The sequence below is a fragment of the Mustelus asterias genome, chromosome 8 (assembly GCF_964213995.1).
Source record: "Mustelus asterias chromosome 8, sMusAst1.hap1.1, whole genome shotgun sequence".
Taxonomy (NCBI): Eukaryota; Metazoa; Chordata; class Chondrichthyes; order Carcharhiniformes; family Triakidae; genus Mustelus; species Mustelus asterias.
Genome location: NC_135808.1, coordinates 94,238,789 through 94,264,680, shown reverse-complemented (window position 1 = coordinate 94,264,680; position 25,892 = coordinate 94,238,789). Strand labels below are relative to the sequence as shown.

Sequence of the window (25,892 nt, the reverse complement as noted above, 5' to 3'; positions counted from 1 at the left end):
AGTACTGGGATCTCAACTATTTACAATCTACAGTAATAACTTGGATGAAAAGACAAACTGTATTTTAGCCACATTTTCTGATGATATAAAGATTGGTAGAAAAGCAAGTTGCGAGGAGGGTACAATAAGTCTGCAAAGAGATATAGATAAATTCAGTGAGTGGGCAAAAATTTGGCAGATGGAACGAAATGTGGAAAAATATGAGGTTGTCCACTTAGGCAGGAAGTACGTGGGGATCTGGGTGTCCTCGTACATGAATCACAAAAAAGTTATCATGCAGGTAGAGCAATTAGGAAGGCATATGAACTTCATTGCATGGAGAATGGAATAGAAAAGTAGGGAAGACTTGCTACATAAGTACAGTAAGAAGTTTAACAACACCAGGTTAAAGTCCAACAGGTTTATTTGGTAGCAAAAGCCACACAAGCTTTCGGAGCTCTAAGCCCCTTCTTCAGGTGAGTGGGAATTCTGTTCACAAACAGAGCTTATAAAGACACAGACTCAATTTACATGAATAATGGTTGGAATGCGAATACTTACAACTAATCAAGTCTTTAAGAAACAAAACAATGTGAATGGAGAGAGCATCAAGACAGGCTAAAAAGATGTGTATTGTCTCCAGACAAGACAGCCAGTGAAACTCTGCAGGTCCACGCAACTGTGGGAGTTACAAATAGTGTGACATGAACCCAATATCCCGGTTGAGGCCGTCCTCGTGTGTGCGGAACTTGGCTATCAGTTTCTGCTCAGCGACTCTGCGCTGTCGTGTGTCGCGAAGGCTGCCTTGGAGAACGCTTACCCGAATATCAGAGGCCGAATGCCCGTGACCGCTGAAGTGCTCCCCAACAGGAAGAGAACAGTCTTGCCTGGTGATTGTTGAGCGGTGTTCATGGGGAAACTATGCAGACGCTGCGACAACGGATGAATGAACACCGCTCGACAATCACCAGGCAAGACTGTTCTCTTCCTGTTGGGGAGCACTTCAGCGGTCACGGGCATTCGGCCTCTGATATTCGGGTAAGCGTTCTCCAAGGCAGCCTTCGCGACACACAACAGCATTCCAACCATTATTCATGTAAATTGAGTCTGTGTCTTTATAAGCTCTGTTTGTGAACAGAATTCCCACTCACCTGAAGAAGGGGCTTAGAGCTCCGAAAGCTTGTGTGGCTTTTGCTACCAAATAAACCTGTTGGACTTTAACCTGGTGTTGTTAAACTTCTTACTGTGTTTACCCCAGTCCAACGCCGGCATCTCCACATCATGACATAAGTGCAGGTCATTGGTGAGACCACATCTGAAATATTCTGTATAATTTGATTTTGATTTGATTTATTAACGTCACATGTATTGGTATACAGTGAAAAGTATTGTTTCTTGCGTGCTATACAGACAAAGCATACCATTCATAGTGAAGGAAAGGAGAGGGTGCAGAATGTAGTGTTACAGTCATAGCTAGGGTGTAAAGAAAGATCAGCCTAATGTGAGGTAGGTCCATTCAAAAGTCTGATGGCTGCAGGGAAGGAGCTGTTTTTGAGTTGGTTGGATATCCTTACTAAGGTCGGCAAATACTTCCATTAGAAGCAGTTCAGAGAAGGTTTAGTAGGCTGATTCCGGAGTTGTAAGGGTTGTCTTATAAGGAAAGGTTGAGCAGGTTGGATCTATACTCATTGCAATTTAGAAGAATAAAAGGTGATCTTAATGAAACATATAAGATTCTGAGGGAGTACTTGACAGGGTAGATGTTGAGAGGATGTTTCCTCTTGTGGGGAATGTAGAACTAGGAGGCACAGTTTAAAAATAAGGGATCTCCCTTTTTAAAGAAGAGATGAGGGTGAATTTCTTCTTTTGGAGGGTCATTACTCTTTGGAATTCTCTTCCCCAGAGAACACTAGAAGCTGAGCTATTGGAACACTGAGCTAGACAAATTTCTGACCAACAAGGGAGTTAAAAGGTTATGGGGGACCGAATGAAAATGCAGTTAAGGCCATAATCAGATCAACCATGGTCTTATCAAATAAAAGAACAGGTTCAGTGAACCAAATGGCCTACTCCATCTGTTCCTGTTTCTTATGATCTCATTTGATTAAGGGAAATATTCTATAAAATACAAATCTGGGTTATTAACCAAGACTATCATAACACGCCACGCCACAGATGCTTTGATACCAAATTTAGTGCAACACAGAAGTAATGTGAAAATTACATCATTAAAAAAATTCTAATTTCTTCCTTATTGTGAAAGAGGTTCCTCAAAGAAATTTTAAAAATGCTTTTGAGATTGAAATTATTACAATTATGAATTCCAAGCTATTTATTTACAGTCTTCTCTTGGTGGCAGCAATTCATGACAGAATTCAGTTCAACAGGTGAGTGCAGACCTGGAGTACTTTACTTAACCAACTGTTCATTACGCATGAGCGAATGTCAAGGTACTATTCAAGTATGAGAGTCAGTGCTCAATGCTGACCTTACATCGCATCCTCAGAATTGCATCTGCAGAAGACGTAACAGCTTCCAATTACATAACAATCAGAACCCTAGCTAATTTTCCTCTTCCATAATCCACAACTGCTCAAGACAATGAGCAGGATTTTGCCCATAGTGCCATAAAACAGTGTTAATCATTTGCTGGAATAATCCACAAACTTTCTATGCAGTCTTTCATTGGAACAGACTGTAAATTAGAGAGCCAAAAGGCACAGCACCATTAAGAGCATGTGGAACTTGTGAGAATGGAACAAGCAACTTTATATATCCATAAGCAATCAGATTGAAGGATCATTAATGAGCAGCACAGGTTCTAAACCAAGAACTATCAGTTAGAATATGCAACTCAATGTCAAATCAAGTACAGGAAACAAAATAAAGAGGGAAAAATAAAGATTGGCTTAAGAGACATGACAGAGAAAAAATGTTTTAAAAGGGTTCTTAAATCTCCAATAATAATTTAAGTCAAAGAAACAATACACACCAAGTTAATTTTCAGTGCCAAAATTTATATGTGTCAGCAATTAAAACTTATGTCATTTAAAAGGACACTGATACTGGAATAGACAAGCCCCATCTTTTTCTGGCAGGGTTAGTTTGCATCTATAAGTCAAATACAGCAATTTCATAGCATGCAATGTAATTGAGTAGGGAGCTCTATAGTGACATGTCATTTTCAGTAAGTATTCAAAAGAAAATCACAGCTTTCCATGTTTAAAGACATGTGCTCAGTGGGCAGAAGTTGCTATCTGATTCCCATCTAAATTTTAGTGAGCACTGTAAACAACACCATTATACCTACAACAAAATTTGGCTGATTGTTATGGCTCTCCAGCTGACACTTTCAGAGTAAAGGTTGAAACTTAGAACTCTCTCAATCAATGTAGCTATTATCAGATTTTAAAATGCAACAAGTTTCCTAAATCATGAAATTTAGCATCAAAATTTTTTTAAATAATTAAAAATAACATCTAAACACACTCAGGTTATTTCAAAGGTTTTCTTGGTACATAAATTCCCCAAGACACCAGTATAATGAAATGTCGTGCTGATTGGCCTTAATTTAAATAAAGAAAATGCCTTCTTCATAAAAATAGTGAAATTACATTCGCAAAATGGACCTAATCCATGTCTTCATTATATAAAAGAACAAAAGAATTGGTATGATTAGAACTCAAAAATCCAGATGGAAAAAACACAAATGCTGTGGAGTACCAGAGTTCATGTTTTTTCCATATATCAATTCAATATCCATATCTTGTGGAAGCACTCAGAAGAGGCTAAGCACTTCTCCAGAAATTAAGAAGGGAGAAAAAAAATCTTCTGAAAGCTAAGTATAAAACTGCATCGACAACAACATTGCAAAACCTTCAGCCTCAGCTTGCTGCATGCAAAAGCTCGTGACACAAGTTGACTAAAGGAGAAGAATGAGGAAAAGATTAATCCTACATTAAAACTTAGATTTCCAAAAGACCTGTTTAATTATGTCAATTGTTTCAATTATAGATTTGTAAGATTATGTTTGGATCTGTGTCTTTAAATGTAGGATAAAAATGAAAAGGGTCACATGACTGGTCCTGAAGTCTGCCTGACAACAAGTATGTGGTTTGAGTGTTAAAGACTATAGGGGACCCAGATGGTTTTACTGGGAGTGTAAGATGTTTATGCTTGGAGATAATAGTAGCAATCTGTGTGCTAACAATGGTTAAGACTATGAGTTCCCAATGTCCCAGAAAAGTGTTGAGAATGCTGTGTTTAGAACAGTTGAGCCCAACAGTTGTGATGAAATCTATGATTGCAAAGCCTGTATTTTTTGAGAGAACTCAAACTGAAAAGGGAAACTAAGAAAGTAAACTGATTTTTCCAGTTTCTAAGGAAACTAAAACTGAAACTGGGTGAAGCATGTGAAAGGAAACAAAGCCCTCCAAGCCCAGAAATTGATCAGTCCAGGGAGTGCAGTACAGGCAAGCTGAAGAAGACGGGTTCAATCCAGAAGTTGAGAAGATGCCAATACAGAGTTGTTGCAGCTATTTCTGTTACTTCAAGATGACATTGGTGGATCTGTACCATTCAGACTGAGCTGAAGACATTCTGCAGGTATGCATTATTTTTGGTGAAAACAATACTTGTGGAATTCAGGTTATTGTTGGCAGGGGATCAGATTATATCTTAGAAATCCTACAGCACAGAAAGAGGCCATTCGGCCCATCGAGTCTGCACCGACCACAATCCCACCCAGGCCCTACCCCCATATCCCTACATATTTACCCACTAATCCCTCTAACATACGCATACCAGAACACTAAGGGCAATTTCAGCATGGCCAATCAACCTAACCTGCACATCTTTGGACTGTGGGAGGAAACCACAGCACCGGGAGGAAACCCACGCACTCACGAGGAGAATGTGCAAACTCCACACAGACAGTGACCCAAGCCGGGAATCGAACCCAGGTCCCTGGAGCTGTGAAGCAGCAATGCTAACCACTGTGCTACCGTGCCTATCCAGAAGAGGAGCTGAAATTCTTCATAGGGAAGAGTTTTAAAGGACATTGTGACTGAGTTTGATTAACTACATGCTGAGTAGAATGCTGAGTCAATTCATAAGGGCTGACTTAGTTGCCTCTGCCATTTAACGTGTAATTTATAGTTTATAATTGATTGAGATTTTCCTGTTGATTAATAGAAATATAGAAACATAGAAAAACTACAGCACAAACAGGCCCTTCGGCCCACAAGTTGTGCCGAACACATCCCTACCTTCTAGACCTACCTATAACCCTCCATCCTATTACGCTCCATGTACACATCCAGGAGTCTCTTAAAAGACCCGATTGAGTTCGCCTCCACCACCACCGACGGCAGCTGATTCCACTCGCCCACCACCCTCTGTGTGAAAAACTTACCCCTAACATCTCCCCTGTACCTACCCTCCAGTACCCTAAACCTGTGTCCTCTCGTAGCAGACATTTCCACCTTGGGAAAAAGTCTCTGAGAGTCCACCCGATCTATGCCTCTCAACATCTTATACACCTCTATTAGGTCTCCTCTCATCCTTCGTCTCTCCAAGGAGAAAAGACCGAGCTCCCTCTGCCTATCCTCATAAGGCATGCCACTCAATCCAGGCAACATCCTTGTAAATCTCCTCTGCACCCTTTCAATCTTTTCCAATTCCTTCCTATAGTGAGGCGACCAGAACTGAGCACAGTACTCCAAGTGGGGTCTGACGAGGGTCTTATATAGCTGCATCATTATCCCCGGACTCCTAAACTCAATCCCTCGATTGATAAAGGCCAGCACACCATACGCCTCCTTAACCACCTCCTCCACCTGCGGGGCCGATTTCAGAGTCCTATGGACCCGGACCCCAAGGTCCTTCTGATCCTCTACAGTACTAAGACTCTTTCCCTTTATATTGTACGCCTTCATCCCATTTGACCTACCAAAATGGACCACGACGCATTTATCTGGGTTGAAGTCCATCTGCCACTTGTCCGCCCAGTCTTGCATCCTATCTATGTCCATCTGTAACTTCTGACATCCCTCCAGACTATCCACAACCCCACCAATCTTCGTGTTGTCGGCAAACTTACCAACCCATCCCTCCGCTTCCTCATCCAGGTCATTTATGAAAATGACAAACAGCAAGGGTCCCAGAACAGATCCCTGGGGCACACCACTGGTGACCGACCTCCATTTAGAAAAAGACCCATCTATACCCACTCTCTGCCTCCTTTGGGCAAGCCAGTTCTGGATCCACCGGGCAGCAGCCCCTTGGATCCCATGCCCTCTCACTTTTTCTAGAAGCCTTGCATGGGGGACCTTATCGAACCCTTTACTAAAATCCATATAAACCGCATCTACCGCTTTCCCTTCGTCAATGTGTTTAGTCACATTTTCGAAGAACTCCACCAGGCTCGTAAGGCACGATCTGCCCTTGACAAAGCCATGCTGAGTATTCTTGAGCATACTAAACCTCTCTAAATGCTCATATATCCTGTCCCTCAGGATCTTCTCCATTAGTTTACCAACCACTGAGGTTAGACTCACCGGTCAGTAATTATCTGGGCTATCCCGATTCCCCTTCTTGAAAATAGGAACCACATCCGCAATCCTCCAGTCCTCCGGCACCTCTCCCATCTCCATCAACGACGCAAAGATCATCGCCAGAGGCTCTGCAATCTCTTCCCTCGCCTCCCACAGTAACCTGGGGTACATCCCATCCGGACCCGGCGACTTATCTATCTTGTCTATCTCTAATGTTTAACTTGTGTTGATTCTAGGTTTTAGAGTACGGAAGTTAGCTAAGATTGTAGTTAGGTTTTGCTTTGTTTGGCTCTTGCAAACTAAAAATTTTTTGTTTGAGTCATGGAAGCGAGTGGCTTCATTCTTCCAGCAAATAACTTGGATTTCATATTTCTTCAACTTCAAAAAAAGGTTACTGGTCTCCACCAAGATTGTAACACTATCTAAGTTCCATGATGAAAGAGGATTGGGCTTTCCAGAAGTACTAAACAGCATTTCTACCTGGATGCAAGGCGCTTGTGATTCATGTTGCCATGGAAATGGGCTTCGAGAGAGAAAATATTTCTAAGACATCCTGATAAACTCGGAGACACTGGGCGATATTTTACCATTTTTAGTCTAAGTGCTGGGCAGACTTGAAACAGAGAGTTTCAGATCCATCTCTTGGATGTGTTTTTAGGCCCCCCATCTGCACTCTGCCTGCAAAAACTGTTGCTCACTGCAGAAGTCTGTGGGCAGGGCTTAACATGCCCGAAAGCCTGCAGACGGTGGTAGTGTGCATGTGCAGGCATCTGATGCGCATTAGCAGAGGTCTGACAAAGAGAGAGCTGTCAGGCCCCTGCTAATGCAGGCAGCCTGAAGCAGCTCTCCCCCCCCCATTCAATCGCAGGGGCCCATGGCCCAAGATACAGCCCCCGCCGACCCCCCCCCACAGTCCAAACCGATCGTGGACCCCCTCCCTCTCCCACCGATCATGGCCCCGCTGCCCTCCCAGCACCGATTGCTGCAGAGTGGAAGCGGGCCTCCTCTCCCTCCCCCCACCGATCGCTGCAGAGAGGTGCCCCGCCCCCATTAGCCCCACCCCCTGGAACTGCTCGGTGGGCATTGCCCAGGTGCCAGGGTGGCACAGCCAGTCTGGCACTGCCAAGAGGCACATCTACCCCCCCCCGCCCCGTCCTTGCCCTCAGTCTCCCCGGGGGGGCCTCAATGGCCTCCGGTTCCACCGGCTAGGCCGAGTCAACTGCTCCCCGTTCATGGGGAGCATGTCTACTCCTCACCGGTGAGAACGTTTCCTGGTGAGGTCATAAAGGCAGGCGAGCCTGGACAATTGAGTGCTCACTCGCTAATGACATGTGAATGCTTCTTTAAATAAATTTCAATACATTAACCTGCCCCTCACCCATTTCCGGCGAGAGGTTGACCGTGCTGGAAATCCAGCACTCGTAAAATGGCGCCAGTCACGAAAACCGGTGCCAATCGTGCTAATCGTTTTATGCCCTACTTTACGACCATGTTGCACCCAAAAACAGGCATAATGCGATTGTAAAATCACCCCGGCTCAGGGAGAGAAAGAGCAACTGGAAGAATGGCTCACCGGACCAGAATGCAGGTGAGAGCTCGTGCTCAGATTGAAACGGCCTTGTGAAGAGACAAAAAACAGCTGGAAAACTGGAAAATCACTTGCAGTAAGGGGAGCTTTTCTAGTAATATTCTCAATGTGAAGAACAGTTCAAAGAAACGAATGGAAGTAAACCCTTGGAAGGTAAGAATTATTTTGAACTGATTCTGGGAGAATTAAATGTCTACTTAAAGGACAAAAAACTGTGAACTTAAACTTCAACTGTGAAATATGTTTTCCAGTTGTGCTAAGAATAAAAAGGGAGGTATTCTGTTATATATGTTAAAGTATTAGTTGCCTACAAAGATAGTGAATAGTGATTTTCATCTTTTGTTACAGTAAGCATCTTAAAAAATGAAATCTTGTCATGTTTATCTTTCAACTATTGACAGGAAGTTTAAATTCCTGATTAAACGTTAGTGGTCCTGATGGAGATTGTAACACAATATAGAAATAACAACTTTATTATAATTAGTTCCAGTAAATTACCTCTCATCATTTTTTATTCTACTTTTGAATACTTCCTGTAAATGGCATGTCACTATACCTGGCAATTAACATAATGTTTCTCACCAATTCTTCTGATTACCAAGTATTTTTCAATTGTAATTGGATATATAGGAATTCAAAGACTGGCAACAGTAAACCTTTTATGATCGTTCATTCGCTAAAAATCTAAAAAATAGGCTTAAGAAATGTTGTCTTTGAATCTTAATGCAATGGCAACATTAAGTTGTTGGAGAAATTATACCAGCTTATATGTTATTAAACAGACATACTTAAAGCATTTAATTCTGCTTTCAGGAAATAAACTACATGCCTCTACGATACAATTCAGGATCTGTTCTGTAAAAGGCACCAACTATCATTTTTAAGCATAACCTAAAGTCCAAGATAATAACGCAAAGGAAGAAAAGTTACCCGATCAGCTAACCCTCCTGGTACGACTGTTTTCACAATTACTCCAGTAGGTTTGCCTCCTACAATTCCAAATCCTAAGCCTGATCCATCACTGACCAATTCAATTTCTTCCACATGCCCCCATTGAATCTGAAATGGGTGGAAAACAGAACATTTACTTTACAACAAAAAATATCAAACTTTTACTTTACAAAATTAATCCTTTCACAGGTGACTGAAATTCAGCAAGAGCTCACAAGCATTTTTTTTAAAATGGAAATTAGCTGTTGTGACAGCTGTTTTTACTGCTGAATACATTATTTGATTACATAAACATCGTAATTAGTTTGTATTTATGTTAAAAGCAATGCCCCTGTCATCCACAGGCTTAATAATAAATGGTGATGGAACTAAAATATTCCCATAACACTATGCAAAGCTCTGTACAAGGATTTGCATGTTATTTATTTGAATAATATAGCTTTGATAGTTTAAGGAATCATTCAGAGTAAGAAATGCTGATGGACACTGCTGGTCAATCAGGTGATTAAGTTCAAGGAGGCTGCCGTTCATCACTGTCTACCACAGTACACTGGCCAAGAGGAAAGAGTAAGCTGTTAATTGTACAAATTGCATCATTCGAATAATGGTCGAAAGTAATGCGTTACAGGCTAGGTTTCCCCTGATATGTCAGAGGATAAATACGCTGCACAGTGTAAAACTGAGCCATACAAATCCAGGCATTCCTACTAGAAAGACTTAAATCACTTACAAACACAAATCCTGCCTTCAACTAGTAGATACAAATGTTGCTTCCATTTCTAGTTTGGCACCCCACAAATAGATGCATAGGTTCATCCTACCAGAGCACTGAATCCGCAAAGATTAAAAGTGTTTTTCAAAAAGCTGTTAGTGGTGGTGCTCTCCTTGTTTAACCACTAATTGCTATTATTCTGATTAACTGAATTAGCTCTTTGTTAATTAATGTTGACAAAAGAAGGTATGTATCCCAAAACCTGGGAAAAAAATGTTTGATTAACTTCTGGTTTATATTCCTAAATTCCATTCAGGAAGAATTTATTTACACCTCGTCATCAACTTGCATAAGCTCATATGAAGCCTTCTGAATCATTTCAACACTCCATAGTTAGATTGATTCTTGATTAAAGAGGGGATGCAGGAATACAATGTGTTGATGGAGAAAATAAACCAACAATTTTTTCCTCAATAAGCTAACAACGTCAAGCCACCAATTTGTGCTGACACTTTGGCTGGAATTTTCCAGCCGTTCTCGCTGGTGGATCTTCTGATCTCCCAACAGTGAGCTCTTCTGGTCCCGCCGACGGCGAACCCCAGCACCAGGTAGAATGGGAAACTCCATTGACAGCAGTGGGACCTGAAGACACTGCCATCGAGAAGCATGCCACATGTGGTATAGACAATCAGGCCCATTATCTAAAACTAGCCATTTTGTGATTTGAACACCTGGAGCCAAAGCCTGCATTATTCGGGTAAAGCCCCTATCAGAACAGGCTGTCCTTGACTAGTATAGTACTGGGCCTAAAGAACAAAGAGTCTGCCAGTATTGGGATAAGGAACACATATTGACGTCCTCCACTCTCTTCACACTTAGGCAGTGTGCGCAGATGGGCAGATCCAATGAAATTAATCTTTACAACATTATTGACCAGTGGTTGTTAACAACAACTTTGAATCAAGGTGGCATGATGCCAGAATTAGGCATAAAAGATGTTTTCGAGAACCATCCGGTTTGCCCATTCTTGGGGTAGAGGGAGAATTCATGTTGGCACGATAACGGGTCACATAGCCCTGGTCTAGACACAGCGGCAGAATTCCTGTTGGCATGAACCCGAATAGTGCAGTCTGTAGTTTTTATTGATCAGTATACCTTTTTTTGTTTTTTTGTTCCTTTAGTTAATTGATAAGCGTTTTGTTGCTTTATGTTACCTTTTATTCAATAAATTTTGACATTAGTTGCTAATTCAGTGATTGAGTCTTTGCCTGATGGTTATATAGCTGTCAAACCAAAACAGTTTAATTTAGGATGCAGTAATTAGGCTGCATGCAACTAAATGACACAAGTCCAAATTTATCAAAACATCCTTTTTAAAAAAGGTACGGTTTATAGACCTACAGTGATTCCAATACTGCAAATCAGTTAACTCTATTTAATTGTCAAGGTCTGAACATTCGATTTCTCATATCATACAAATTGAAGTGGACATATTGAATTCTAATGAGCAGATGCTACTCTTATTTCAAAATAAGAATATCACCTATTGTAAACATCAAACTATAATGTTCTCAATATCACAAGCTGCAGGTTACAATAAAAATTCAACGCATTAAGCATGTAGTCCAATAATTGGAAAATGTTAGATTGATCTCCTCGAGATTGTGCTCATGTCTCTGACAGTCAGAATTGTCTTCAGCATTTCACATGTCGTTACTTAGGTCAGACAATGAAATAAACTGAAAAGATAATTACATTATGTTTGAGCATTACACTTCAGAATAATTGAAGTAGATTGGTCAAAGACTCAACTCAGAATTATATTTCGAGTACAATTTTGTTTTGCGATCTCTATTGTTTTGCAAAATCTATTTTGCGATTGATGTTGAAACATTGCTTTGTTCACAGTACACCAATAATAAAATCCAAAACTGTACATTGGTGTCACCAAATTGTATCACAATCTGCAGAAATTTCACTGAACCTTATTGACATTTTAGAAATAACCATCAGTAGGCAATGGATGTTAGACAAAGAATATATTTAATAAGACCAGTACCCAACAGAACACAAAACTCATATATCTAGGCCTCTAGATTTATTAAATGATGAAGTCCTCATCTTAAAAACCCAAAACAGAACTTACTGATTTTGAAGCAAAGGATAAGTCTGGTATTTCTGTTGGATTGGCAGACCTTCTGTGAAGAGATCCTCTGGCAACCACCAAATGCACAGATCCTTTGGTCTGCTGGAGCAGTGCAATGGCTTCTTGATGGGAAATGTTCTCATCCAATGGTGTATGATTCAAGGCCAATATCTGGTCATGCTCTTGTAACCTGCCATCTCTTTTCACAAAACACCACAAAGTTTAATGAGCACTCTGGATGAAAAGCATTGCCATTTTTGGCTGAAAAAAATCTTTTCTTTTCATCAAGGAAACTATTCAATAATGATCATACATAATTTGGAGGATTTCAAATTTCAACTTTATGAGGCTGCCTGGTAGTGTTAAACCAAAACATTGCAAATCTGAATCTCAACCTCAACTGACATTCAAAGTTACAAGTAGTATGTATGTGAATACAACAATTGTAAAAGCAATTAATTAGCATTTGGGAGTAAAACACTGAACAACAACATCTGGCATTCATAAAGAGTGTTTAAATGTAGTAAAATGTCTCAAAGTGCTATTTAGAAGTGCAGTGAGGAGCCATAAGACTGCTGACAAATATTTGGTTTAAGACATAAGTATAAGATTGGGGAGACAAAGGGGTTTTGGAGAGATTTCCTGAGCTTTGAGCCTAGATAGCTGAAGGCATATCTGCCAATAAGGAAGGGATGAAGGAAGTGGGAATACACAAATGGTCCGAGTTACAGAAATGGAGAGCTCTTGGAGAGTTAGGTTGGCTGAGGGAGGCTACAGAGACAGTGAGAGATTTGAGCATTACGGAACTAAATACCCTCCCAGCATAAGTAAACCTCTCTCATGTCATGAAAATCTATAATGCAGACCATGTGAATCACCCAGTTAAAGGGAAATGTAATGCACGGAAAGCTGCAGCAGGGGAATTCAGAGGGAGGTAGTTGTGTCGGTGCAGCTTTATATCAATGAATGAAGATTTCAATTTGTTAAAATTAATAAATGCACATTATATCATGTATATGGAGAGAAAAAATTGTACTGGAACATCAAAGTATTTTGCGTTGCAGGACAATCTTTATACATATGAATGTAGAATTTAAAGAAAGAAATGTGTGTTTCACTGGATAGATTTTATGTTGCTGATGAGTATTTCAAATAAATGCATCTTTATGAAGAAACTTAGTCCTCTGTCCAACAAATACCTTTTCAAAAAGTCAAGAAAACAGCAATTGTATGAATTAATATGAAATACTCCATATATGACAATAGTAATGTGCCCCAATCTCAGAACACCACCCATACTACAACAGGGCAACATCCTATGTCTCCTGTGGATTAACAGGTCATCAAGAAATGAGTTGGGGCAACCGGAGGTTGATCCAGAAATGCCACATTTCAGGGTAAGGGACATGACTTAGACTTTTTAACCTCGTCATGATTATATGTCACAAATTGCTGTAAAAGCTAAACAATAATTGCACAATGTCATGCTCAGATCTGGAACCTCAAGAACATCATGCCCAACAATTTATCTCCTTAACCAAGAAGATGAAGAAAGATCCATAGCAAACAACAGAAAAGGAAACAGGGTGAATTAGAGTCAAACATTATAAAGAAAGAAAAACAGAGAGGGTGAAAGAAGAAATGGATTAGAGGGAGAAGAAAGACAGAAAGGAAAGGTGAGGATTAAAAAAAAACAAGCAAGTGAAGAGCACACTGTAACCAGGTGGTGTCTGGGAATTATTGAGTTAGTCCTTCTGAAGGTGATGAGCGAATGGCAGAGCAGAAAGTGAAATGTACAAACTTTTTTGACCCATGAAGTATAGAGCCACCACCACGTCCATCGTGAACAGGAACAATGGAAGTGCCTTCATGGGAACAAGGAATTATGAGCCAAAAATATCAAGCTCCATTGAACCTGCTTTCACTATTCTAGGCGTTGTTGACTAATCATAACAATCAATCTCGATCAATTATTTCACAACAGACCCAAAAATGACACACAAAAATCCCAGTGATGAACAGCTTCAGGAACTATAACTCCAGTCATTTTCCTCCTCCAAGCATGTTACACTTGCAGAATTTTCGCATCCCGCCCACCACAGGAATCGTAGCAGGCAGGGCAGAAAATTTGGTGAACCATTCTTGGGGCGCACATGGCCAGAAAATCCTGCCCATCATGTCTTAAAATTGTTCATATAATGTATCCCCAGATTCATTAAAATAAACCTCATTTTCATTTATGAGTGTCAAAACTACTTTGCACCTTGAAAACTGGTGTTTAATATGAACGAATGTGTGGATGACAAGATTGCTGCAATATTGCCAAAGCAGGTAAAAAGATATCAAAACTCTCAGGACAATTCACTACCTGCTGGAATGAAACTCCATTTTCCAGCTTCATTTTCCCATTCTGGGCCTCCAAGGTTGAATGTCGTGTCAGGATCATAAATCATGTCACTAAAAGAGACTTTTATGAATTACCAGCCCTAAATAGCTACATTGAAATTAATTAATATTAATGGGGTAAATCCAGCAATTTTACAACGTGCAATTAATTTCAACAGAGAAGTGCACAGCAAGGCTAAAGTCTTTTGGTTTTGTCCAGGTTAACAGTGGAATAGTGCAAATCATCCAGGAGCTTGAGGAGAATCAGACGTTTGGGATATCTCCTTTACCGCCAAATGCTTGATGAGCTTTGTTACATTTGTCATTATTTTTCTGAAAACCTCTGGATAGTTACTTAATTTTGAATCATCCAGAACAGAGAGGAGGCTAATTCCAACACCACGTATTCAAACTTCATTTCAGGAGACGAAAGGGCTGTGTCCTAATTCATGTTAAAAATACATTAAAGATGGGTTAAAGCCCGTGTTTACAGTTTTCTATCACTCCATAGCAGCTTTCTCTTGTAAAGTTATACTGCTCATAATTTAAATGCTAGACTAATTTCCAAAATTAATGCATAGCGTATTCCACATTTGAATGAGTACTCAGAAATACTGCAACCCAATACTGCCTTCAAACTAATAGCAAAAATAATAGAACTCACTGCTGTTAATGCACAATTGCCGCAGCAACTTCACACAAGGGCAGATAGGTGATTAAACTCAAAATTTAAAAGTTTCTTTCCAACATGCTGTTAACTTTGCAAAAATAGCATTTCACCATCTGGCTCATTATTAAAATGATTGAGCAGTGATTATTTGCACAGTAGTTATGTCCTAAACTCATCACAGAAAGTTAGAGATGGTCTGAAATGATGCAAGGAGTCTATTTTGGAGCCACTTAATATCTATAGAATCATAGCGGTTTACAGCTTGGAAACCAGCCCTCAGCCCAACTGTTCATGCCGCCCAGTTTTTACCACTAACCTAGTGCCAACTGCCAGCATTTGGCCCATATTCCTCTATACCCATCTGAACCCTGTAACTGTCTAAATGCTTTTTAAAAGACAAAATTGTACCCGCCTCTACTACTGCCTCTCGCAGTTCATTCCAGATAATCACCACTCTCTGAGTGAAAAATTTGCCTCTCTGGACCCTTTTGATCTTTCCCCCCAATCTTAAATCTATGCCCTCTAGTTTTAGACTCCCCTACCTTTGGGAAAAAAATGTTGACTATCTACCTCATCTATGCCCCTCATTATTTTATCGGCCTCTATAAGATCACCCCTTAACCTCCTAAGCTCCAGGGGAAAAAAAGTCTCATTCTATTCAGCCTCTCCTTATAACTCAAACCATCAAGTCCCAGTAGCATTCCTAATAAATCTTTTCTGCACTCTTCCAAATTTAATAATATCCTTTCTATAATAGGGTGACCAGAACTGTACACGATATTCCATGTGTGGTCTTACTAGTGTCTTGTACAACTTCAACAAGACGTTCCAACTCCGGTATTCAATGTTCTGACCAATGAAACCAAGCATGCCGAATGCCTTCTTCACCACCCTGTCCACTTGTGACTCCACTTTCAAGGAGCTATGAACCTGTACCCCTAGATCTCTTTGTTCTATAACTCTCCCCAATGCCCTACCATTAACTGACTAGGTCCTGCCCCGATTTGATCTACCAAATTTATAGAAATTAAACTCCATTTGCCATTCATCGGCCCACTGGCTCAATTGATCAAGATCCCACTGCAATCCTAGATAACCTTCTTCACTATCCACTATGCCATCAATCCAGGGTCCGTTTAATATTGAAGCAAGTTTTAAGTAGCTGTCACATTTTTAATTATGTGCTACATTGTTAATTACTGACAATTTTTTTTTGGCACCAAAAATTAACTATTTCAAGCATGGAGTTGTATTCCTCAGGTGTTGTTTTATTGGATATTTTGAAGTGTGAAATTTACATTTTTATTTTCCTTTTCTTATCTCTTATTGTCCTGTCTTTCTCAATCCAATCTTTCTTTCTCTTGTTATTTCTCTTTCCATATGATTTGACATTAAATTAATCTACTCTAATTAGCATTCCCTTGACAGTCCTTAGAGTTGCTCATTTCACAATCCGTTTAATAGGAAAGGAGATTCAGGTCCTGGATGCCCAATGTCCCATACTATAATGATATTAGTGCACATTCCCAGAAGTTTATGGTATTAAATAATCACTCAGGTTAAATGTACAAGTCCAAGATTTACTCCTACAGCCTGGTAAGTACTATATTCTAAAAGTTGCAGAAAAAATGATTAAGCCACAATGAAACAAGTTTAAATTTTATACTGAAAAAGTAAATCTGCATTAGAAAATTCTTGTAATGGAAAAATGAAAAAAATGGAAACATGACTGCTCAAAGTGGATTTCTCAAACACAGTAATTTGTTTTTTTTAACGCAAGCTTCATGACTATCAAAGGGATGTGATTAAAACATACTCTTACCTGTCTGCTATACTATCCTTTTGTATTTCTCGTATAAAGATACCAAGTTCGCCTATATTGTCATTTTTAAGACCGACCACACTGAAGCCCAGGCCTCCCATTGCTGGCTTGTTCAATTCAATATTTTCTACTTCTCTTCCCTAAAATTTTTTTTAGAAAAGGGAATTAATAAAAGACAAATATTAAATTACAGTTCAAGTTCATAAACACCCAAAGAGTCAAGCATAATATTAAACAAAACCAAATCTCATCAAGGGCAAGCACCACAATTACAACATATGAGAACATGAAAAAAATATCCTTGAAACAATATTACTAACACATAATGCAGGGCTTTAGAAAAATTGCATTGAAGCTGTACAATAATCAGTGATTAAATTAGCAAATCATGAGGTGTTGTGCCTAATAGCTTTGTTAAAAGAAAAACTCGTCGAAAAACTCAACAGATTTCTTTCTGTGACAACTAAAACATGAATTTTAGCAATCAAATCTCATGACACTCAGTAACTTTCCATGAGAAATTTTCACACTTCAATATCCCATAGTAGCCAAAACGACGTCATAATTCTACCCAAACACTGTTTTCAGTACTTTTGCACAATTGAACTGTGAAATAATAGTTTGTTCTAACATGTTAAAAAGAAACACTAACCTGAGCTAAAATTTGAATAATTTTATCAAACTCATCCTGCGTTCTTTCAGGTTTTTGCAACGATCTTGGTTGGTCGTAAATTGGAGTATCTGGAAACAATTTTGTGTCTTTTGTCACAGTTGGATTATTAACACAACGTTCAGGATTGAACACCAAGAGTCCCGCTTGTGAAAAGTCAAAATTAGGAGATGCATTTGTGGACATGCGGTTTAGCTGTGGGCAGATAGATATGAAGTTGCAGTTTTACAATCTTGCATCATTTGAATTATAAAAACATTCACTAGCAAACAGGCTGTGATTGAGATTGCAACTATACTCAGTAATTAAATAGTTACTCGCTAAAGGAAGATTTTTAAAATTTACCACGGGACTGTGTAGAGATCCATTCTGTTCCAAATCATAAAGGAATCCATTTAGAACGATGTGTAGAGTTTTTGTTTGGTCTATATTGTACTCACTTAATCTGCCTGCTACATGGCTGGAAACAGAGTTTGCCGCAGAGTTGTTTTTTGGAAGTTGGAACTCAAGAAAGTACAACTTCACAAAAGTTAGATCAAGCATGACTGATCTCAAAATGTATTGTATTTTTTAATCAAAGCAAATGAAGACAAAAATCACATACACAACAACATCGCAACATATTAAGCACTTGCCTGTTCCTTCAGCTGTTTGATTGAATGCTGAAGAGTCAGTATTTGATTAAATAGAGGGCTTGCAATTGTATCTCTCAAAATATTTAGCTTCCCAAGTTGAGATGAATCTCCTTTCTCACGCAATCGTGACTGCAAGCGAGCCACTGCTTGTAAAACCTGCTGTTTATCGACTGTACATTAAAAAATTCATAGCAAAAATTAGCATACTCCAATTACAACTATGTAAGACATTTGTTATAGCACATATTCTAATGACATTGCTCACATTGAGTCACAGTTTATACAACAACAAAACCTGAAAATGCTTGAAAATCTCAGCAGGTCGGATAGCAAGTTTGGATGACTCTACATCAGAGCTCTAAACAAAACTGGAAATAGGATGAGATTTATACTCTGAACTCTGACAAAGTGTCATCCAGACTCGAAACATATTCTCTCTCCACAGATGCTGCCAGATCTGCTGAGATATTATAGCATTTTTTGTTTTTGTTTGAGATTTATACTGTTGTGTTTTTCGGGGGGGGGGGGGGGTAAGGTGGCCAGTAATAGGGCAAGATCGACAAAGATGTCATGGACGAAAACACAAAGAGAATCTGACTGGGATGATCATGGCTAAGAAGGGTGCTGATAGCAACATATTAAGAGATCAGAATGCGTTAATGGTAGAACAAAGGAAAGCAGTTTAACAAATGACAACCTGGAACAGGTGACAGATGGTTCCAGTAGGGTGGGTGGGGGGAGGGGAGATGGTGGTAGGGGGATAAAAGATGGGAAGTGGGGTGATATAAGGGACAGAAAAATTAACTAATAGAAGAAATTAAAATAAATGGATGGAAATAAAAATAAAGTGAAGGTGGAGGAAAGAGTTCAGTTATTGAACTCAATGTTAAATCCAAAAAGTTGCAACGTGCCTAAGTGGAAGATGAGGTGCTGTTCCTCCAGTTTGCATTGGGCTTCACTGGAACGTTGCGGCGGGCCAAGGACAAACATGTGAACATGAGACCAGGATGGAGTGCTGAAATGGCAAGCAACAGGAAGGTCTGGGTCCTGCTTGCGGTCTGATGATGCTCTGTATTTAGTCTCTCCAATGTAGAGTAGATGGCAGATTATACAGTTGTACAGAAGGGGGCATCGATAGTATGGGCATATTTAGAAGTGCTGAGGTAAGAGACCTAAAGGTGTCGGGGCTAGAACCAGAATGTGGAAGCAGAAGAAGAAAAGACTGTGGCCTCATTGGACCAGGGAATCTCCAGTTGCGCAATCTTGAAGGAATTTGGGATTGAAAGCACCAGATTAACGATGAAATATAATGTCACAATGGAATAATCGCAACAGAAATTAAAATAAATGACATACTTCGAATACATACATACATAGAAAGAGAAATAGAGCAGGCATGCAATTTTCTAAGTGCAACACCAGGATATTTCACAAGAACGTATACCAAGATTTGCATGTAATGCAGACTTCCTCTGTCACAGTTTCAACATGCTTTCCTTGTTGTCACCTTTTTGATAACTGCCCAGTTGCATTAAAACAACATATCCCCCAATTCACCTTGGGTATTATCATGGGATATCAGCTGGAAATGCTTACTTTTCGTCACATTTCCTGTGCCACAACTTGGTTGTACCTGGGTAACCAAGTCCTTTATTAAAATCATATTCTTAGGCATGGGGATTAGGTGGACAACCTGTTTTTCAGACAGCCAAATAGCTCTGTGATTTTAAGATTATGCTGAGCAGTAGGGAAGCTGGACTACTTTTGAAAATGCAACATGTTTCATACCAAAAGACCAAGTGTAAGTTTTAAAATGCACGAGCAAGTGAGTTTTGTGTTCATTATTTTATATCAAACAAATAGTGTTGGTTTTTACTGTTTTATATTTCTAATTTATTTAAATAAGTAAACTGGTGCTTTGGGCTCAAGACTGGATCTGACAATTGCCGATATTTTTTATTAAGCAGCTGACTTCAAAGAAAACTTCCAACAAGTATCTAGCAATCACTGTGAGATGGATTTCCCTTTTGAGTGAGTCTGACATCACATCATTAATACCCAAGTGTTTATTTACCACATCTTACATAACAGATTCCAGCATTTCCCTACTTCTGATGTAAGACTAACATGTCTGTGGTTCTCCATTTTCTCTCTTCATCCTTTCTTAAATAACAAGACTGGCATTTCCTATATTCCAATCTTCAGGAACCATTCCAAAATCAAAACAATTTTTGAAGAAGATCTCCAATTCATCCACTCTCTCCATAACTACCTTATTATCACTCTGGGATAGAGACTGGGAGCTGAAATTTCCTGTCCCGCCCACCACAGAAATCATAGCGAGCAGGACACGGACCATGCAAAGGTCCTTTGACCTCGGGCGGGATTTTCCAACCTTGGGGCAAGTGTGGCTGGAAAATCCCATCATATAGGTGCCAGGGACTTATCAACCTTCAGTTCCATCAATTTCTCCAGTACAGCCTTCTTACGAATATTGATTTCCTTAAATTCCTCATTCTCCCTGGTCCTGAGATCTCTAATTCTGGAAGATTTCTTGCATCTTCCTCAGAGAAGACAGACACAAAGTAATCATTTAGCAACTCTGTCATTTCTCTATTCCCATTATAAATTATCTTGACACTGCCTGTAATGCATCCACATTTGTCTTAGCTAAATGTTTCCTTTTCCCAAACCTACAGAAGCTTTTACGTTCCACTTTTATGTTTTTTGCCAGTTTACATTCATACTCTATTTTCCCTTTCTTTACCAATTTCTTGGTCCTCCCTTGCTGGATTTTAAAATTCTCCCAATCTTCTCTCTCCCAAATGGATGGATAGAATTGAGAGGAAACAAAGAGTCGGGGTTATGGATCATTTTCAAGCCAGTAAAATGCAAAAAGTAACTTCCACAGGGACCAATTCGGAGGCCTGGTCAACATTTATTACTTGGATGAAGAGACTAACTGAAGTGTAGCTGCATTTGGTAATGATAAAAAGATGCATAGGAGAACAAGTTGTGAGAAGGATACAAAGAGCGTGCAAGGGGATATGGATAGGTTAAGTGAGCAGGAAAAAAATTGGTGTGTGGGGTATAATGCAGACAAAATTAGGTTGCCCACTTTTGGCAAGAATAAAAAAAGATTATTACAATGGAGAGAGACTGCAGAATGCTGCAGTACAGAGGGATCTGGGTGTGCAAATACATGAATCACAGAAGTTAGCATGTAGGTACAGCAAGTAATTCGGAAGGTAAATGGAATTTTGGCCTTTATTGCAGGGGGAATGGAAGCCTTGCCACAACTGTACAGGGCATTGGTGAGGCTGTACATAGAAAACAGTGTATAGTTTTGGTCTCCTTACTTAAGAAGGGATGTACTTGCATTGGAGGTTCAGAGAAAGTTCACTCAGTTGGTTCCATGGAAAAAGGTGTTGTCTTAAAAGGAAAGGTTGAGCGGGTTGGTCTTACATTCATTGGAGTTTAGTAGAATGAGTGAAGTGATCTGATTGAAACAAATAAAATGCTGAGAGCGCTTGACAGGGCAGATGCTGAGAGAATGTCTCCTCTTGTGGGAAATCCAGAACTCAGGGGCACACTTTAAGAATAAGGATCTTATGATCCCACTGACGGCAAACCCCCACTGTGTGTTTCCCAGCGGCGTGCGGTGAAATCAATGGGAAATCCCAATGATAGCGACGGGACCAGAAGATCCCGCTGCCAGCCAACAGTGCGCCACCACACGCTGCCAAGACAAACACTGTGGAAGGCTTTACTGTTTGCAAAGGAAGCGCCCTGTGTGACAGCAAAATGAGAAAGGTGCTTCAGGAAGTCTCAAGACTTGAATATACTATTACAGATAATAGATATTTCAGTTCCTTAAAAAAGTATACAAATGGACAAAGCAGTACCTGCTACAGGCTTTTCAGGCATGATGATGCCGCTGATTGTTTAGTTTTTTTCAGGAAATCTACAACAGTGAAAGAGATATCAGTCAAGAAATACAAAATATATACACAGCATCCAAATCAAATCAGTTTTTCGTTCAATAGTTATGTTGCTTTCCTACACACAGTTTATTACATGCACTTATGGTCACCATTACACAGTGGGGCATATTGGCTTTGATGACAGAACTCCAAAGATTGACTGGAACTGATACTTGGGCACATATGTGCACTTTTTATTGATCAGCTTTTATACCGCATTGGGGTTAAGATTAGTCCCAACTTCCTGTCATTGTATTTACTTTGGTGTATGTGGGTGGTAAGTATGTGAGTGGTAGGTGCACGTCTGGGTGGGGTGCACATGTATGTGGTGTGCAGTGTGTGGGGTAAGTAAGTGGGCGGTAAGTATGTGGGTGTGGCAATAGTGGGGGTGGCTGAGTGGAGTGTCGGCTGAGTGGGGGGGGGGGGGCGGTGGTTGTGCGTGTGGGATGGTTGTGTAAACTTCTTATCCAGTTTGCAGCCTTTATTGTGGTTGACTGCAACATCCTCCTCACCTCTCTAACATTGTCTAGCTGTGGGGTATTCCATTTGCCTGGTCTCAGTCTTGTCAATCTGATTATAACCAGAGGATAACCGGCACTGGTTTTATTTTTCACTCCTGAACCATGAATTCTGGTGTTCCCCAAGAGTCCATCCATGAACTCTTCTACTTCTCAGCTAAGTGCTGCCACTCAATGATCTCATCCAAATACATTATATTAGTTTCTATAGGTACACTGACAATAACTAGCATCTCACCAACTCTATCTCACTGCAGTTTTCTCAATCCTTCCATTGTCTCTAAATTGGCAGGCTACTTGTACAGCATTCAGTAGTGGATAAGCAGAAATTTCCTCCAACTAAATACTGGGAAGATCAAAGCAACTGTCTTCAGACCCTGCCATAAACTGCATTTCCTAACTACTGGCTGTATCCTTCTCCTTGGCAAATGCCTGAGGCTAAGCCAGGCTGTTCCCAAAAAAAAGCAGAAAATGCTGGAGAAACTCAGCAGGTCTGATAGCATCTGTGGAGAGAGAATAGAGCCAACGTCTCAATAATCTACTCAAACATTGGCTCTATTCCCTCTCCACAGATGCTGTCAGACCACCTCCGTTTTTCCAGCATTTTCTGCTTTTGTTTCAGATTCCAGCATCCGTAGTATTTTGCCTTTATCAGGCTGTTTGCAAACTTGACACCAAGGTGATCGTCTGACCACATGTCAATGTTTTATTTCAGCCATCCATCAATGTCACATCACTGTGACATTATTTACAAGTCATTATTTCATGTTTATTTCATTGTGTTTATTTTTGTAACAATATAAGTTTCCAAAGGTGTACTGTTAAGACCAGGCTCCTATAACCTCAAAACCTCGTTAACCAAAATGAAGAGAGAGCAGTATTTGTAAAAGTCGATATACTAAAATTAACATTTTTTAAAAAACTATAACATACAAGATGTCCTAACATATTTTAATATCATACTTTGTGCAATCGAAAGGGTGGGATCACCATTACATCAGTAGTAAAGAACTCAGCACACTCTTCAATCTCTGATCAGATGAAGGTAGATTTATGACTTTCCTGCAATTCCAAATAGTGTCCAGTTTTCAGTGTCACTGGCCCACTGCAGAAAGTAAATGATATTAACACAACAGATTGAAGATTAACCGGACAGATTAATCCACCATTTCCTTGAAATCAAATACAAGACTAAAGCAGCAGTCGGTTCACATACAGACAGAATCTTTAGTGAAAATGCCAGCTCCCTATCAGATAAAAGCTGTGCTCCAACTGAAGTTTTGTTCCAGGGGGAATTCCTCGGTTGTCAGTTCCAGGCCCTGGTTATTTACACTTTGCTCCTCCAACTGATTTCACCAACTTGGCCCCTGAAAACCTCGGCCCCGCAGCAAGGTCCAGTTCACGGCCCGGGTGTTACCTGGCCTCCCCGTCCCCCAGAGGCAGCGCCGTCCCCCCCCCGGTCCCCACAACCCCAGCCCCGGCCGCAGTCTCTCAGTCCCGGCTCTCCGGCCTCACCTGCCCGAGCGGAAGTGACTCACCCCGCGAGCGCTCACCTGAGACAGGAAACTGCGCGAGGGGGGTACCGCCCCCCCTCCCCCGGGAGACACAGTAACCCCCACCCCCAGGGGAATCACTGTAACCCCCACCCCCAGGAGAATCACTGTAACCACCACCCAGGGGAATCACTGTAAACCCCACCCAGGGGAATCACAGTAACCCCCACCCCCCAGGGAATCACTGTATTCCCCCACCCAGGGGAATCTTTAACCCCCCACGGGAATCACTTTAACTCCCACTACCAGGGGAATTATTGCAACCCCCCCCCTCCCCCGCGAGGAATCAGTGTAACCCCCACCCAGGGAATCACTGTAACCCCCACCCCCGGGGGAATCACTGTAACCCCCACCCAGGGAATCACTGTAACCCCAGCCTCCCATCCCCATGGGAATCACTGTAATCTCCTACCCGCCCCCAGGAGAAACACTGAAACCCACCCTACCACCCCCAGGGGAATCACTTTAACCCCCACCCCCAGGGGAATCACTTTAACCCCCCCCCCCCCAGGGGAAATCACTGTAACCCCCTCCACCCCCAGGGGAATCACTTTAACCCCCCCCCCCCCAGGGGAATCACTTTAACCCCCTCCACCGGGAAATCACTGTAACCTCCCCCAACCTCCAGAGGAATCGCTGTAATCCCACCCCCCAGAGAAATCAGTGTCAGCTCTCACCCACCCCCAGGGAAATCACTGCCCCCCCCCCCCCCCCCACAGGAATCACTGTAACCCCACCCCCCAGAGGAATCAGTGTAACCCCCCACCCACCCCCAGGGGAATCACTGTAACCCTCTCAGGGGATTCACTGTAATACCACCGCCCCCACCCCCCTCCCAGGAGTCTCTGTAACCTCCATGGAGAGTCTCTGTAACTTCTGGTATCTCCCACCCTGGGGGCTCACCATATCCCCTTAACACTCGGGGATTCACTGTAATCCCCCCAGGGGGTCACAACCTCACCCCCAGTGACTCAGTGTAACCTCTCCCACTGCGGAGTCATTGTAAAACCCCTCGCCCTCACCCCAGTAGAGTCACTGTAAGCCCCTGGTGACTCAGTGTAACCTCCCCCTTCTACCCCACTGCGGAGTCACTGTAACACCCCCTGAAAAATGTACTGTAAACCCTCCTCCCAGGATATTTACTATAACTCCCCTCCTCCCCTCAGGGCATTTACTGTGCCCTTCCCCAGGGTCTGCCCATACCCCTCATGGGGGATTTACTGAACAACTAGCCCTCCCACACTGGGAACTGACTGAACTGCCACCTCCCTCTTCCACCTGCACCCCCCACCCCACCCTGGGACTGACTGTAACCCTTACACCAGGACAGACTAACCCCCTCCCCCCCCCCCCCCCCCGCCTCCCCACACTGCTGGGAATAACTACAGAACTCCCCCCACCCACCCCAGGATTGACCATTAGCACCCACCCCCCTCTTTCCCAAGACTAACTGTATTCCCCCCACCCCCCCAAAAATCCTTGTACCACCTCCTGAAGTGACTGAAACCGCCTCTACCTAGCTCCCCCACCCCCTTCCCCATCAACCCAGGAGAAACTTTGTAATGCCCCTGTGACTAACCCATTATACCCTACTTCGCAACTCCCTACCCCAGCACCAAAACTGTACATCTATCCTTCCCTGAAGATATTCTCTCCCCTTTTCCTTTGTTGTTACTACACTGAATGAAACTAAAACATACTCAACTGTAGGCAGCCATTACCCATT

General features: G+C 41.3%; 1 protein-coding gene across 1 annotated transcript in view; it reads right to left on the bottom strand.

Annotated features, from left to right (window-relative positions):
* The window catches only part of patj (PATJ crumbs cell polarity complex component), a 364,256-nt gene extending 340,568 nt beyond the window's left edge, over positions 1-23,688 (bottom strand). The window contains exons 1-7 of the mRNA XM_078218535.1: positions 23,577-23,688; positions 22,018-22,076; positions 18,113-18,282; positions 17,460-17,672; positions 16,808-16,947; positions 11,931-12,129; positions 9,052-9,180 (exon numbers count right to left, since the gene is read on the bottom strand). Of these exons, the coding sequence (XP_078074661.1) occupies positions 9,052-9,180; positions 11,931-12,129; positions 16,808-16,947; positions 17,460-17,672; positions 18,113-18,282; positions 22,018-22,039 (873 nt within the window). The 5' untranslated portion in view covers positions 22,040-22,076; positions 23,577-23,688. The remainder of the gene's footprint in view (positions 1-9,051; positions 9,181-11,930; positions 12,130-16,807; positions 16,948-17,459; positions 17,673-18,112; positions 18,283-22,017; positions 22,077-23,576) is intronic.
* Between the last annotated feature and the right edge of the window lie 2,204 nt (positions 23,689-25,892).